This window comes from Myotis lucifugus, unplaced genomic scaffold (genome assembly GCF_000147115.1).
Source record: "Myotis lucifugus unplaced genomic scaffold, Myoluc2.0 scaffold_295, whole genome shotgun sequence".
In the NCBI taxonomy this organism is placed as follows: domain Eukaryota; kingdom Metazoa; phylum Chordata; class Mammalia; order Chiroptera; family Vespertilionidae; genus Myotis; species Myotis lucifugus.
Window position 1 is genome coordinate 1,139,865 of NW_005871343.1, and position 16,265 is coordinate 1,156,129.

Here is a 16,265-nt window from a genome sequence, read left to right on the forward strand (position 1 = left end):
ATTGATGTACTAGTGACTTTTTCTGGAAAAGTAAATCAGTGAAGTCCCTAAAGTTCCTTTTTCTTGCCAAAATGAAGAAACCGGGGAGATGAGGTTCTGCTTCGCTAGAGGCAGTTGTCAAACTTACAAGTTCCAAATCATCCAAAAATTCCGGGGTTCTTTACTGTCAGTAACTAGAGACGATTACTGATTTTTTAAAATAGTTGATTTTCAAAGGTGTAAACATTTTATATTATCCATGGTGGCTTATCTCAGAAGGAGAAAAAAGAATATGCCTCTATACTAACTTTTCATCAGCAGGCAAATGTGGATCATCACGAAATTGACTTTTATACCTCTCTCTTCATCCTAAAAAGTATTGTTTAAAAAGTTTGGGGCCGTAAAGTAATACTGATTTCCTCTGTCTCCGTAGGCCCATTGATAAAGTCATTACTTGACAGAACCAGTTCACATTGATTGATAAGCTTGGTTTGCAGAAAGTGCCCTTGGCTTGGGGCATCAGTGACCAAGGATTCAACTCGCAGCTTCTTGAAAAACGCGGATTATGGATCATTTTGCCACGACCAACACTAAATGAGATTCAGTATTTAAGCACAATTCCAGGTAATTTCATGATTTAATACACTTGCTTCTTCATTCACTTCTCCAAACGTTCCAACCGATTATTCGGCTTCTAAATGGGCCAGGAATTTAGGAAAAGAAAGAAGAGGCATGGATGGGGATAGGGATGGGGAACCCTTGACCCGGGTCGCAGCCTGGGCGTGGCTCGGCCCTGCGCACCGAGACCGAAGGCCGTACACTCGGCGCGGCCCCAGGCTCCGGATGCGGGGCGTCCAGCCCAGACCTCGCCCTCGGGGAGAGGAGAGGCGGAAGCCAAGGGGAGGAAATGCAGTCCATCCACTGCAGTCGTCGCGGCTGCGGCCCTGGAAGCGAACCTCAGACCCACCTACCCGCAGGGAGGCCGGGAGGGGGGACCTCGGACAAAATGGCGCAGCCGCACGGCGCAGGGTGGGCGACTCGGGCCGGCGCGCGCCGGGCCGTCCGGGCGTGTTTCCGGACCAGCGGAGTCGGAAACGGACTCCGGGCGCGCGCCCCGGAGAGAGGAGGCGGGGCGGCTTTCCCGGAAGTGCGGCTGCGTGGCAGGGAGCTTGGCCCTGCATCTCCGTAGGTGCCCCGCGGAGCGAGCGTGCAGAGAGGAGAACCGGTTCCTGCGGAGATCTCGGTCCTCGGTGCGTGTGCGTGTGCGTGTGCGTGTGCGTGAGTGTGTGCGAGTGTGCAGGGGGCGGGACCCCAGGCAGGGCAGTGGTCCCACTGTGTGTGTGCGTGAGTGTGCGTGTGGGTGAGTGTGCAGGGGGCGGACCCCAGGTAGGACAGGGGTCCCGCTGAGTGTGTGCGTGTGTGTGAGTGTGAGTGTGTGAGTGTGTGTGCGTGTGTGTGAGTGTGAGTGTGAGTGTGAGTGTGAGTGTGCAGGGGGCGGGACCCCAGGCAGGGCAGGGGTCCCGCCGCGGGTGGGGAGGGAGACTCGCAGAGGAAAGAGAGTTTGGCTGTCGTTCCCCAGTCCCAAAGGGAGGGGCGGGATGGACGGGCCCCTGCCTCCCCGGGAGTCCGCCAAGTTCATTGCTGAGAACAGCCGAGACGTGTCCATCGACGGCGGAGGCGTGCGGAGGGTGGCCGAGCTGCTGCTCGCCAAGGCCGGGAGCCCCGAGCTGCGCCTGGGCGGCTGGAAGGCCCTTCATGAGCTGAACCCCAGGGCGGCCGACGAGGCCGCGGTCAATTGGGTGTTCGTGGCAGACACACTCAACTTCTCCTTCTGGTCGGAGCATGAGGAGCACAAATGTCTGGTGGGCCACCGGGGCAAGACGTACAGTGGGTACTGGTCCCTGTGCGCCGCCATCAACAGAGCCCTGGACGAAGGTGGGTGCCCCTTCGGGCCGTCAGACCCGCAGCCTTTGAGGCGTCAGCTTCCCGGGAGGGTCCCGAGGAGCGGGGTGGGAGATGGAGTCATGTGCTAATAAGGCGAACCTGCAGTTCCTCTCGCCAGCCCCGCAGCTTACAGTAAAAGTATGCTAAGAGGCCGTCATTAAACATCCTTACTCAGTGGGCGCTGATCCTGGTATCAGTGTCGCAGCTAAGCACAAAAGCCAGTCTGATGCAATCTTAAGAACAAAGGGGACAGATAGAGAACACGTTTTACGCAGCCAAAATACACCTGATGTAATTTTACAGTTGTTAGAAGTGGATGAAACAGTACAGATGAATCCATAGAAAATGAGGCACCTGGTCTGGTTTTCTATTACTCATCCTCTTTTAGTTCATTCCTGCAACACTCATTTAGTTTCATATTAACTATGTTGTAAAAGAAAGGGGTCTGATAAATATAAAAATATGACATGGTTCCTATGCGTTTCCTTTTCTCCCCAAGGGATACCAATAACTAGTGCTTCGTACTATGCCACAGTGTCCCTGGATCAGGTTCGGCATATACTCCGTTCTGACACGGATGTGCCCATGCCTTTGATCGAAGAGAGGCATCGGATTCTCAATGAAACCGGGAAAATCTTGCTTGAGAAATTTGAAGGCTCCTTTCTTAACTGTGTCCGAAAAAGTGAAAAAAGTGCACAGAAGTTAATGCATCTGGTAGTTGAAAACTTTCCCTCTTACAGAGATGTGACTGAGTTTGAGGTGAGTTCCTTTCGTTGGGGATTTTAGAATTCTTGATTATCTTTTCATTGTCAAGTCTGTTAGTTTCTGGAACTCCTTTTGAGAATAAAAACTTAAATTTTGAAGTTTGTTCTTGTGGACAAGGAATATAACAAGTTAAGTAGTGTTTCAAAGACATTACTTCTCTAGTGATTTCTAATCAGTATATTCCCATAATTCTTCTGTCCTTTTTTTGTTGTCCTTTTTATTTTTTGGTTGTCCTTTTAAAATGTTTCAAACCTAAATACAACACTGAACCTTGAACATGATGTTGTCACTTAGGGATAAAGAGGTCCTTTTAATACTTCAAAAATCTACTTTCATTAGAGGAAAATCAGAATGTATACTAAATTTCTCTATTTAAGTATATTTAAATAGTTATTTTATTAAATTCTCTACTTATTTAAATATATTTAAATAATTGTTTTATTTAATAATTTTTAAATAATTCTCTATTAAAAAGTATTTTTTGCAGAGTTCTGATATATATGTATATATATAATGTCTTTTCCTTTACATGGACAGAATACTTTGACAGTATTATTGCTTTATGGTACAAAATAGTTTAAAGAGATTTACTTTTAAAATGGTGAGCATTTTGTATACCGTTCCAGGTATGTAAAAATTTAGAATCTTATCAGTGTATATTTTAACTGTGACAAGAATTGAAAGCAACTTCAGCAGGTTCACATAATATAAATCTGTTGATTTATTGCCTAAGTTAATGAATACTTAAGTCAAATGTTCAAGCTACCCTTTTGTAGTCACATTTCAGCAACTAAAATTACCAATAATATTGCTTAAATTGCTCTTTAGAGCAGGGGTCCTCAAACTATGGCCCTCGGACCACATGCAAATACAAATATTGTATTTGTTCCCGTTTTGTTTTTTTACTTCAAAATAAGATATGTGCAGTGTGCACAGGAATTTGTTCATAGTTTTTTTTAAACTATAGTCTGGCCCTCCAACCGTCTGAGGGACAGTGAACTGGCCCCCTGTTTAAAAAGTTTGAGGACCCCTGCTTTAGAGCCTAAGGAAAAGGGGCATATTGTCCCCTTTGCAGCAGGAACCAGTTGAAAAAGAAAGTTTAACTAGTTTATCTTAGGTTATTTAGATAATAGTTAACTATAAAGTGAGAGGAGGCCTGATTGTGTATGTAAAAATTCTTTTATTTGCAAATGACAGAAACAAAACGTGAAAAAATGTATCAAAAAGAAGAATTTTTGGAAGGTATTTCGGATAGGCACATCCAGGATCAATCAAGGGCTTAGTGCCATCAGGATTCAGTTTCTCCTTTTAGCTTCTGTTGACTCCATTTTTCTCTTACTGTTGACCAGCTTTTTCCATGGGGGTCCATGAACTTTGCATCTTATTGCTTCAGCACGGGAGGGGGAGGATGGAGAGGAGAGAGATAAGAGAGAGAGAGAGAGAGAGAGAGACTTTCTCAGTTCCAGTTCTAAAACTTACGTGCAAGGACTGATTGCACTGGCAGGGATTGTGACCGTTTGGATGTGGCTTTCAGGGTGTGTGGATGGGCAGAGACAGTTCTTAGAAAAGAGTCCATAGGTTAGCTTACTGTTGAACTTCATTCTGTTTTAACTGACCATTTTGCTAATGCAGAGGTTACTTTGAGATTTGTCTTCAAAGTACATCATTTCAGCCTTGTTTTTCAAGAAATGGATCCAGTTCCTGGGTCCATTTGAAAATAAGGGGGGGGGGGGCAAAAGTAGGTTTATAGTTGTGAGTACACGAAACACAGAGTTTATTCTTGTATTATTACTTATTACTTATTGTATTATTTTCCAAACAAACAACTATAAACCTACTTCTGCCTCATCCTATATTTGTAGAGAATTTTGAGTTAAATTATAACCCACTATCTTATAATGCTGAGTTAATTTTTTTCTTCCATGTATAAATATAATTGGTAGTTTACTTTTGTTACATATTAACTTTGACCATTTCCAAAAGTGGCAGACAAATTCTAGCTGTTGGTCAATTATGTCTTTATCTGTGAATAAGTTAATCATAGTATCTGAAAGGAAACAGGCAAAAATGAATGTTGTGATTCTCTTCCGAGGTGAGTTTAGGGATGATTATTTTCTTCTTTATACCTTTCTATATTTATACAATTAATGTGGATTATGTTGCAATTAGAAAAACATATATAAACTCTCTAAAGAAATACTATCTAGCTATTAAAAATAATAAGTAGGTCGATTATAGTGACACAGAAATATGTACATGAAGTAATACTATTGAAAAAGAACACTAAATAGTATCATGATTACATGAGTTGTATTTTATGTGCCTTGAAAAATATAGGAAGTAAATTTGGAGTGATAGAGGTAATTTAATATTTATTACACCCCCCCTTTTTTTTGTAAAAGGCCTATTACCAACAGAGTAAGATTATTCTTCACTTGAAAAATATTTTCAACATGTCTTTTTTTTTATAGCATTTCATAAAGCTTTGAGATACCCAGGTAACATTTATATTCTCTTCACTCATCAGGGGAAAAGAATTTCTTTTTACAAACGGGCCCAAATCCTTGTGGCAGATACGTGGAGTGTGTTAGAGGGAGAAGGAGACGGCTGCTTTAAGGACATCTCCAGTATTACCATGTTTGCTGACTATAGATTACCTCAGGTTCTTGTTCACCTGGGAGCCCTGAAATACTCTGAAGAACTACTGGAGAAGCTTCTCAAAGGTTTGTCAGCTTAATTAAGACATTCTTTGTTATACTGTGAATTATTGTTGAGTCTCTAGTTTCTTTCACAAAAGGTCTCCTTTCCTTAGAAAAAAGAAATGCTTATTGTTAAAAACATACGTAAAGAAAAAATGCAAGGGCAATTAAAATATGGAGAAAATTGCTTTTTGTTGTTATACTATGGAATACGGATATTGTGGGAAATTGCGCTATTTAAGATATTATCATTTTAGAGCATCATAATAGAGTGAAATCTAAATTTCTATTACATGAAGGTGTGCAACACTAAGACAGTTCATCAAGTGTAGTATTTGAAGAGTATTAAGCCAAAGAGCACACTACAGTGTGAAATAAAATAGGGGATGAGAGGTAATATGAAGTGGATTTTTAGTTTGGAGGCTTCAAGGTCTGCCACTGGGTTATCTTGCACAAGTCACTCAGTTTTCTTTCTTTTTTAATTTTTATTTGTATGAGTTTATTTGTTTACTTGAGCCAAACTGGTGACATGCCAGGAAGCAAGATTTCAAATGCTCCAGTCACTCACTTTTCTAGGTTTGTTTATTTACCATTATTGGATTTGATTATTCTCAAGAGTGGAAGCCTTATTATAATATAAGAGTACAAATAATTGTGTTTGTGAGAAAATTAGCTTTTTGTTTCTTAAACATTTCTTTGTGTAAGGAAAATAATTATATTGTAAAATTTTAATGTTAATTTCTCTTTTGGGTGCTGTATTTTCAGCTACTTTTTTCTTTATTTTTAAAAGAAAGTCATTTTTATGTTGCATAATTTTCTCTTGTGAAATAGATTTTAATCAATCAAGAATAATACAGAATATAAAGGCACCATTATTCCTGTGGTTGCTTCTTCCAGGCTTTAATGCTGCCTTGGGCAATCCACTTTGTCTCTCTGTTTCCTCATTTGAAAAATAACAAGCCATTTTATGTCATAATGCTCATGTCCCGGGTCATTATTGGATACCTTTAAAAGGGACAACTGTTAGCAGTCAGGGCTTCCTTTGCATACAGACATAGTCAGCTGATCTTTTTTTTGGCCAATGTATATGCTGCTCATTCCTATCTCTAAACATTTTCTTGCCTGGTTTTCCTCACCCAAATTCAAATTTTCTTTTTTCAGTTAAAATCCTACACATCCACAAAGGCTTAGCTCCAGTGCTACCTCTTCCACATAGCTTTTCCTGACTCTTCATGATTTGTCCATCTCCTTCTATCCATTGTCTCTGCTACTGTGAAAAAAACCCTGGTTAGAAGGGATCCATCCAACATAGTTGGACAGAGTTGTCTGAACTTCTCCTGCCATCCTCATCGTCTCCAGATGCTCTTTTCCAGATGTGCATCTGCAGCTGTTACTGCCTTCATTTTGTCCAGCTCCTAAAAGAAGACTGCTATCCTTACCAGTTTGGTATAGGGTGAACAAATATCTTTGCCCCTAGTTTGTTTAAACAAAGTTGGATTTTTTTTCCTGAAAAGTACTTTATTAGCAAACTAGAGGAGAAACAGAAACTATAAATGTAAAGGTATATGTACTGAAAAAAAAAATCTTAAGTGAAATCTAAAACCAGGTGGCTTGACTAGATGAGGTAGAAATTTCCTTAACTGACCTCTAATGATTCTGCCTCCAAACTTGAGGATGTGCTGCACTTATATTTCTTTTACTCTCCTCTTTTCGGGATATCTCCAGGACAGTCCTTGGAAAGCCTACCCAAATTTTTGTTTATTTTATCTTTAACCCATCTCTTCACCAAAGGCATATATATATTTTTAGCCTATTATAAAGACTGACAGTGCAATTTGGCTAGATTTAGATTCTTCACTGTGATTCTAGGGTTGAGTTTTAGGCCTAATATGTTGGCCACATTGCCTTCCCTGACTCTATATGTTTGTCATTCCTCTCAAATGGTTTCACTTTTTTCTCTTTCAAAAATCCATGTCCTATCCCCCTGTATTAGTCTCATAAGGCTGACATGCAAAATTACCACAAACTGGATGGCTTAAAACCACAGAAATTTATTCTCTCACAGCTGTGGAAGTTAAGTCTGAATCCCTCTGGAGGCACTCAGGAAGAATCCTTCCTTACCTCTTTCCAGCTTTTGGTGGCTCCCAATAAGTCTTTGCACTTTTTGGCTTGTAGCTACATCACTTCAAGTATGGCCTTCCCTGGGTGTCTCCTCTCTTTGTATCTGCTCCTTTTCTTACAAGGACACCAGTCATGGCATATGAGACCCACCCTAATCCTGTGTAACCTCATCTTAATATGATTACATCTGCAAAGAGCCTATTTATAGATAAGACCACATTCACAGGTACCAGGAGTTTGACTTGACTGATATCTTTTTGGAGAACACAGTACAACCTACAGTTACTTATTGGGGGGTAACAAAATATGCTAAAATTTAGTGACTTAAAACAAGACACTTATCATCTCACGGTTTCTGTGGGTCAGGAGTCTGGGTGCTGCTTAACTGGATGCCTGTGGGTCAAGGTGGCAGTCAAGCTGTCAGCTGTGGTAGTGGACTCATCAAATGACTCTACTTGGGTGGTGTATCTGCCTCCAAGATCACTGTTGTGGTTGATTTGAGAATTCTGGCAAGTTGATAGTCAAGTTTGGGAGAATTGATAAACAAGAGAATGAAAAGGAAGGGATGGATTTGTATGCTGGCACCTGGAGCAAAATAAGGAAATGGAGGGGCACAGCTAGTGTCTGTTCTTCCACTGGTTCTTCCCCAGTGACCAGTGCCTAAGCCCTTGGGAGAGATGGGTAGATGGGACGTAAGTAACATTACTTAAGATCCCAGGTGACAGAGTGGAACCTAGTGGGGCTGGGGCATTTTTCTTAAGTCTCATTGGATCATTGTGCTTATCGGGTACTGTGAAAATCTGTGTAAGAGGCCTACAGATGTGTTCAGCCTGAAGAGTGTTTTAAGCAATTTTTATTAGTTATCAACACTTGACAGGAGATTTCATATGAAAATCAAACCTCTGACTCTTATAATATTTCTTTTAGTAAATATTTATTGGGGGCTAGTATGTGCAAGTTGCCATGCTAGGTCCTAGGAATATTGAGACAAACAAGCCAGACATCATCCTTGTGGAACTTAACTTGCAATTTTGAATTAATGCCTGAGTTTAGAAATAGTTTAAATTACCAAAAATAAATAAAGTCAGAGGTTTACAGTTTTAAAACTGTGTTTTGTTCTATAGTACTGTTCTGAGTAGATTTCATATCATTGACTGTTGGTGCTTCTTGCTCTGTTTTTCCCCTTGCAGGAGAAATGCTCTCGTATGGGAGTAGGCAAGAAGTAGAAATCAGAGGGTGCTCACTTTGGTGTGTGGAGCTGATCCGGGATTGTCTTCTGGAGCTTATTGAAAAAAAGGGTGAAAAAACAAGTGAAGAGATCAATTCCATTCTTCTGGATTATTACTTATGGGACTATGCCCGTGATCACAGGGATGATATGAAAGGAATTCCATTTCATCGAACACGTTGCATATATTATTGACCCAAAGTGTAAATTGACCCAAAGAAAACTGCTTGCATTTTTATATCACATAATTGTTTATACAATTTCACTTTGATATTAAGAGAAAGTGGAAGGGTTACAGCAACAAGAACACTGATTACCCAGCCTCACTTAAAAATTTTCTCCTGACATATCACTCTGTATTCCCAAACTTATCCTTTTTCTGCTTATTTAGTTTGACACTATTTTTCCTTTTTGTGGACACATGACAGAAATAGTGAAGGAACTTTAATGCTTTAAATCTCAGATTTCTTAAAATTAATCATGTCTTATAATTAATCTTCAGTGACAGTATTTCATCTATTTAATTGGTATCTTTTCACAATGTATAATTTTCTGTATACCTTAATCATGAGATATGAGACAGGGGTGGGTAAGGTCTTTGCTATATAATTGCTGCTACTCTTACAAAATTTGACAGCTTGTTTTAAACTTTTTATTGGTAATGACAGTGGGATTTTTTACATAATGATTTCAATTCAAGATATCAGTCTGTCCAGTTTTATTTTTCTTTCAGAGTATGTAACTACATTGAAATTGAATAAAGATTTTAAAAACTTTTCTTAAACCTGAAATGTATTCTTTCATTCAAATAGAATTGACCAGATATAATTTTAAAAGGTTTACAATGAATTTGATTATTTACTTTATATTTCAGAACTCTCATTATCTGCCACTCACTTATTCCCCACTTTCACCCCCACCTTCTTTCTAATCTTGATTTTTGTTATTACCTACCCTCCCAGCTCCCTGTGACTGTGTGACTCAAAAAGGTATTCTTTCCCCAAGCCCTTTCCTGCCATCTGCTGGAAACTTGTCATAATAACTACAAATATGGAAATCATGCTTGAGTTTCCCACTTGCTGGCCTGACCTGCAGAATTTAGACTGAAGACTGTAACATCTACTCTTATCTGAATTTCCAGTTTGCTGGCCTGCCCTTCAGATTTTGGACTTGCCAGCTCCCATAATCATGTGAGTTAATTCCTTAAAATAAGTTTCTCTGACTCTCTTTAAATGGATAGATAGATAGATAGATAGATAGATGGATAGATAGATATTATATAGGTCTATAGATAGACCTATGTCTATCATTATCTCTCTCCATATTCCATTGGTTCTGTTTCTCTGGAGAACCCTAATACAAAATAAATGGCCCTAGCTGGTTTGGCTCAGTGGATAGAGCGCTGGCCTGCAGACTAAAGGGTCCCAGGTTCAATTCTGGTCAAGGGCACATGCTTGGGTTGCAGGCTCTATTTGCCTCCCCCCCCCCCTCCCAGTAGGGGGCATGCAGGAGACAGCCAGTCAATGATTCTCTCTCATCATTGGTATTTCTATCTCTCCCTCTCTGCAATCAATGAAAAAATACATTTTAAAAACACACACACAAAAAATAATAAATGTATGGTGCAACTAAATCACTTGCAAGATTCCTTTCAGATGTAAAATTTACTGACTAAAGCAATTGGAAATTTGAAGAAATATATTATTGTGGCATTCATCTAAGTTTCTCTTCTCATGCACTACATTCCTTCTTTTCTGTTTCCTTTCTGTTTTTATTTTTTTGGGTTAGGATATTTTTGTTTTTGTTTTTGCACATAGTTAGTTCTCTTTATAGACTCTGGTTGTAGGAACAGGGTGCCTGCGGGAGGATATTTTAGTTTTTAGTGGGAAAAAAAAACTGGAATGAAATTAGCTTATTGAAAAAGGAAATGTAATGATAAAAAAAAAGTGTAAATCCAGGGAAAGAGCTGGCCTTAGCCATGCCCAGACACCATACCTTATATTTCTTTTGCTCTGTTTGAAGAGATAATAGGTAATGAGTCCAGGCAACAGAATGCAATTTTTTTGCCAATAGCTTAAGCAAGAATCAGATTTTGCTGATGAGCCTGGCTTGAGTCTCAGGTGCCCCATGCACCTCTGCACCTGCCACTCTGGCCTTTGCTATGGCCTGGGACAAAGGCCACATACTTGGCTGGCCTATGAAGTGGAGCAGGGGCAGTTCTTGAAGAAATAGAGGAGATTTGCTTATAGAAAAGAAGGGATGGCCAGCAGCCCAAACAACCTTGTCTTCTATACCTTTGTATGTTCAGAATATTTTGGCAGGTGGGGATCATTTCAAGGTGGGAACTGCTGAAGAAGAGCTAGGAAAAGCGTAAGGCTACAGTCTGAGTTGGTTCAATGAAAGAACTAATTCAATTTAAGGAAAGAACTAATCAATTTTCTGTGGGGGAAAAACCTAGTAACTCTCTCCCTTCTTTTACCATTCCTACTTTGACATTCTCAGGGTTGGTTGCAGGAATGGAATTCAATTATTAAGGCTCAATAACTTTGATGATGCCCGAATTAAAATGAAAAGAAACAATAGGTCAAATGGTATTTAATAAGAAATCTAGATATACTTACCTTGAGGAATGAAAATAGTAGTATTTGGAAAGCAAAAATCTATGAGTTCAACTCCAAAAAAAGAAACTCTATTGGTTGATCAATTCATTATTCTCAAAATCAATAACTAAAAGGGGGGAAAATCAAGTATATATCCTGCTATTTCTATACTAACTGCATTTCAGGATAATCTGATGGAGGGAAAGCTCTTTTCTATAGAATAATTTCAGCTAATAAATGCAAAAAGGAATATTGGAATTAGAAAATAACCATTTTGGAATTCCTAATGAATTAATAGATCTGGAAAATGACCGGATTTATTGACCAATGGCTGTTAAAACTATTAAGTAAAATGTTGATGGGGAACTTTTTTAATGGATGGATTAGGCTGAATGCACCTGAACTCACCAATAATCTTAACATCACCAAAAGTGGGATATGCAGACATTTTGTGCCTGCTGGTGTGTTGCAATAGGAAGTACACAACCCCATTTATGAATTATTCTTGGCAGAGAAATTGAATCCGAATCTAATCAAGAGTCTAGACCTAACAACTAATTTACAGAAAATGTAGGGAATAGAGAAACAAGTTAAAAGACAACAGAAAGCGGTAGTCACCACATGGATGAACCTTTAGGACATTGTGCTAAGTGAAATAAGCCAGTCACAAAAGGACAAATTCTGTACCATTCCCTATATGAAGTACCTAGAGTAATCAAATCCCTAGAGACAAAAGTACAATGGTGGTTGTCAGGGACTGGGGAAAGGGGTGAATGGGGAATTGTTTAACTTAAGGGTATAGAGTTTCAGGTTTTCAAGATAAAGAGTTCTGGAGATTGGTTGCATAACAATGAGAATGCACTTAACAGTACTGAACTGCATGATTAAAAATGGTTAAAATGGGGGTGGGGGTGGGAGGGGCTGGGGAGAGGTCAATGGGGGGAAAAAGGAGACATATGTAATACTTTAAATAATAAAGAATTTTAAAGAATGGTTAAGATGGTAAATTTTATGTAATGTGTATTTTACCACAATTTTCATAAAGGTGGAGGGTAACTATTATTGCTTAAAAGAAGAATTAAGGGGCGTATCCAACAAATGTTACATATGGACCATGTTTGGATCTCAATTTGAGCAAATAAACTGAGAGGAAGGGAAGGGAAGGAAAGGGAAGAAAGAGGTAGGCATTGTGTAGAAAGTTATAGAGCTCAGCACAGTCTTTGGGGAGGTACTGTTTACTTTTGTCATTTGACCCAGACCTCAGGTTGCCTGTGCCACTTGCCAGCCACATTGCCTTGAGCAAATTAATTGTTTTCAGTTTTTGTTTTATTAATCCTCATCCCAGGATATTCTTTCTATCTATCTATCTAATCTATCTATTTTTGTTAATCCTCATTTGAAGATATTTTTCCATTGATTTTTAGAGTGGAAGGGAGGGGGAGAGACAGGGAGAAACATCAATGTGAGAGAGATAAATCAGTTGACTGCCTTCCGCACACATCCCAACCAGGGCTGGGGATTGAGCCTGCAACTGAGATACATGCGCTTGACTAGATTCGAACCCAGGACCCTGCAGTCTGCAGGCTGATGCTCTATCCAGCTAGGGGGGTTTTCTGTTTTTATTTATTTATTTTTGTTTCCTGTTTTTAAATGTTTCATAAATGCCGAAACCGGTTTGGCTCAGTGGATAGAGTGTCGGCCTGCGGACTGAAGGGTCCCGGGTTCGATTCTGGTCAAGCGCATGTACCTGGGTTGCGGGCATATCCCCAGTAGGAGATGTGCAGGAGGCGGCTGATCGATGTTTCTCTCTCATTGATGTTTCTAACTCTCTATCTCTCTCCCTTCCTCTCTGTAAAAAATCAATAAAATATATATATAAAAAAAACTACTTTAAATGTTTCATAAACATTTATTGAATCTATGCAATGAGCTTAATATTTACTATATATTAAATACTGATTGTTCAACAATGGGGTCATAAAAATAAATAATAGTCCAGCTGGTGTGGCTCAGTGGTTGAATATCAACCCATGCACCAAGAGGTCACTGGTTCTATTCCAGATCAGGGCACATGCCCAGGTTTCAGGGTTGATCCCCAACAGGGGGCACACAGGAGGCAGCCCATTGATGTTGATGCATTGATGTTTCTATCTCTTCCTCTCCCTCTCTCTCTCTAAAATCAATAAAAACATATTTAAAAAAGGAACTGCCAGACTATTAAAAAATAATATATGGTCTCTGCTGATACTGAAGAATAAAATGTGAGATAAGAAATAGCAGGGATAAGTCTAGAAAGCTAGGCAAAAATAGAATCTGGAAGGCCTTGTATGCCATGTCAGAAGATTGGACTTTATCATAAAGAGCCATTGAAGTTCTTATTTTTTAAAGTTGTCCTTTATGTTTATAAAAACAATGTACTTATAAATTTAAAAAAATTAAATGCAATCCCAATTTTAAAACTCTCAATGGAACTTTCTTCTGAAAATTGTCAAACTGATTCAAAAGTTCTTTAGGAAAACAAATGTCAAGAATAGCTAAGAAAACTTAGAACAACATGGAAGGGCTTGACCCTATTAGATAGCAAAATATACAAGAAAGTTATAGTAATTAAAGCAGCATGTTATTGGTACAGGAATATATTGATGCAACAGAATAGGGGTCTCCTTTAAATAAACTAATGAATATATAGGAGTATGTTCTATTTCATAGATTCTAAAACATAACTTTTCACATTTCATTTCAAGTTACATGAACTAATTATATATATATATATTTTTAAATCCTCCCCCAAGGATATTTTTCCATTGATTTTTAGGGAGAGTGGAAGAGAGAGGGAAAGACAGAGAGAAACACTGATGTGAGAGAAACACATCAACTGGTTGCCTCCTGCATGAGCCCCAACCAGGGCCCGGGCCAAGAAAGAGCCTGCAACCATGGTACATGCCCTTGACTGGAATCGAACCCGGGACCCTTCAGTCCGCAGCCTGGCTCTCTATCCACTGAGCCAAACCGGCTAGGGCTAATTATAAACTTTTCAAACAAGTCTTTTTTTCTTAAATAATTCAGAATTGGTTCTGTTCCTTGGAACCAATACCTTAGTTGATTCAATTTGTAAAATGACCTTTAATTGAAACCTATATAATTTTATTAACCAACTAGAGTCCCGACTCACGAAATTCATGCAGGGCGGGGGTCCCTCAACCCAGCCTGTGCCCTCTCGCAATCCAGGACCCCTCGGGGGATGTCCGACTGCCATTTAGATCAGGCCTAAACCAGCAGTCGGACATCCCTCTCACAGTCCGGGACCCCTCACTCCTAACTGCCTGCCTGCTCGCTCCTTACCACCTGCCTGCTCCTTACCCCCCTCCTGCTCCTCGCTCCTTACCACTTGGCTCGCAGCTCCTTAGTGCTGCCCCAGAGGTGGGAGAGGCTCCTGCCACCGCCGCTGTACTCGCCAGCCTGGCTTTTGGCAGAGCGGTGCTCCCACTGTGGGAGTGCACTGACCACCTGGGGGCAGCTCCTGCGTTAAGTGTCTGTCCCCTGGTGGTCAGTGTGTGCCATAGCGACTGGTTGTTCTGGTCGTCCCGCCATAAGGGTCACTGGGCTTTTGTTATATAGGATGTCACCCAAATAAAAAATTTTAAAAATGAACTTTAATTTAGTGTTGATGAGTGTTATAATTTTGTTGAATACTTTTACTATCTTGTGGTTGTTTTTTTTATTGATTGGTTTTTAGAGAGAGGGGGAGAGAGAGAAACACTGATTTGTTGTTTCACTTATTTATGCATTAGTTGATTCTTGTAGGTGCTCTGACTGGAGATTAAACCTTCAAACTTGATGTATTGGGACGACACTCTAACCAACTGAGTTATCTGGCCAGGGCCCTGTCTTATGTTTTTTACATGTGTATTTGAGGAAATTATCATAACTCTAGCCACCTAATAACTTTTAAATAGTTACTGTTCTGTGTGCTTTACAATTATTTTCTCCTTTTAAACTTCAAAACAACCCTATGAAGTAGAGATGATTTTTATCCCAGTTCTTCAGGTGAGAAAACTATACACTATTTGCATCCTTAATTTGTATTTTCTTGTACCAAATTTTTGTAAACATGAATTTCAATGAGGACATAATATTCTCTCTTATAAATGTACTATCGTTAATTTATCAATCCCTTTCATTGAACAGATCTGTAACTTCCAAGTTTTTGCTATTATAAATAATACCATAATGGACATATTTGTACATGATTATCAATATCTCTATTTTTTTAGGAGAGATGACAATAGGTTGGATTATGTATAAAAGTGTCTGTCTCACTTGCTGATATTACATTACAATAAGTTGTTGACAACTTAACAGGTGAAAATGGTTTATCATTTCATTTGCATTGTTTGATTTATCAGTGGAGTAAAACATTGATGCAAGCCAGACTTTGGCTTTCTTCTAATCCTAGACGCCGTTTAGGTCCACATGGTCAAGCTTTGGTTTTATTCATCTAGACTCTGGGACTGGCATATCTTTAAGTTCCTGCAAACAATCCTCCGCCACAAATGTTTTGGTTAGCCTTCCTAGGAATTCTCAAATCTAAATTGTTACTGTTGTTCATTGAGGCTTTTGTCCTATCAACTTGCTGTCATGTCATACAACTTTTGGTGGGATGGGGCGGGGCGGGGCGGGGCTTGACGGGGAGGGGGCGGGGCCCAAGGCGCAGCGTGACGCCCGGCCGGGAGGGGGCGCGTCGGCGTCGGGCTTCGCCGGTTGCCCTTAGATCCCGTTTCAACATTACGTAAGATCTCAAAAAGACGGCAGCATATTGCGCTCAATCAAGCCCCATACATCTCAAATGATTTCAAGGCATGGTACTAGCACCAACTAGCCTTGATTCAGTCAGTCACGTGCCAGGGAAACTCCAAGTCCGGCACAATT

At 39.9% G+C, this 16,265-nt stretch overlaps 1 protein-coding gene across 3 annotated transcripts in view; it reads left to right on the forward strand.

Annotated features, from left to right (window-relative positions):
* The window catches only part of CUNH9orf64 (chromosome unknown C9orf64 homolog), a 17,145-nt gene extending 7,625 nt beyond the window's left edge, over window positions 1–9,520 (forward strand). Inside the window, exons 1-5 of one of the 3 annotated variants that reach the window (XR_002831981.1) lie at window positions 612–1,914; window positions 2,423–2,682; window positions 5,216–5,411; window positions 6,549–6,948; window positions 8,699–8,829. Coding sequence is in view for 2 of the 3 variants with exons in the window: in XM_006100010.3 (XP_006100072.1) it covers window positions 1,578–1,914; window positions 2,423–2,682; window positions 5,216–5,411; window positions 8,699–8,931 (1,026 nt within the window). In the remaining variant the exon portion in view is untranslated. The other 2 variants (XM_023763641.1, XM_006100010.3) reach the window with 2 other exon arrangements.
* Window positions 9,521–16,265: the final 6,745 nt, after the last annotated feature.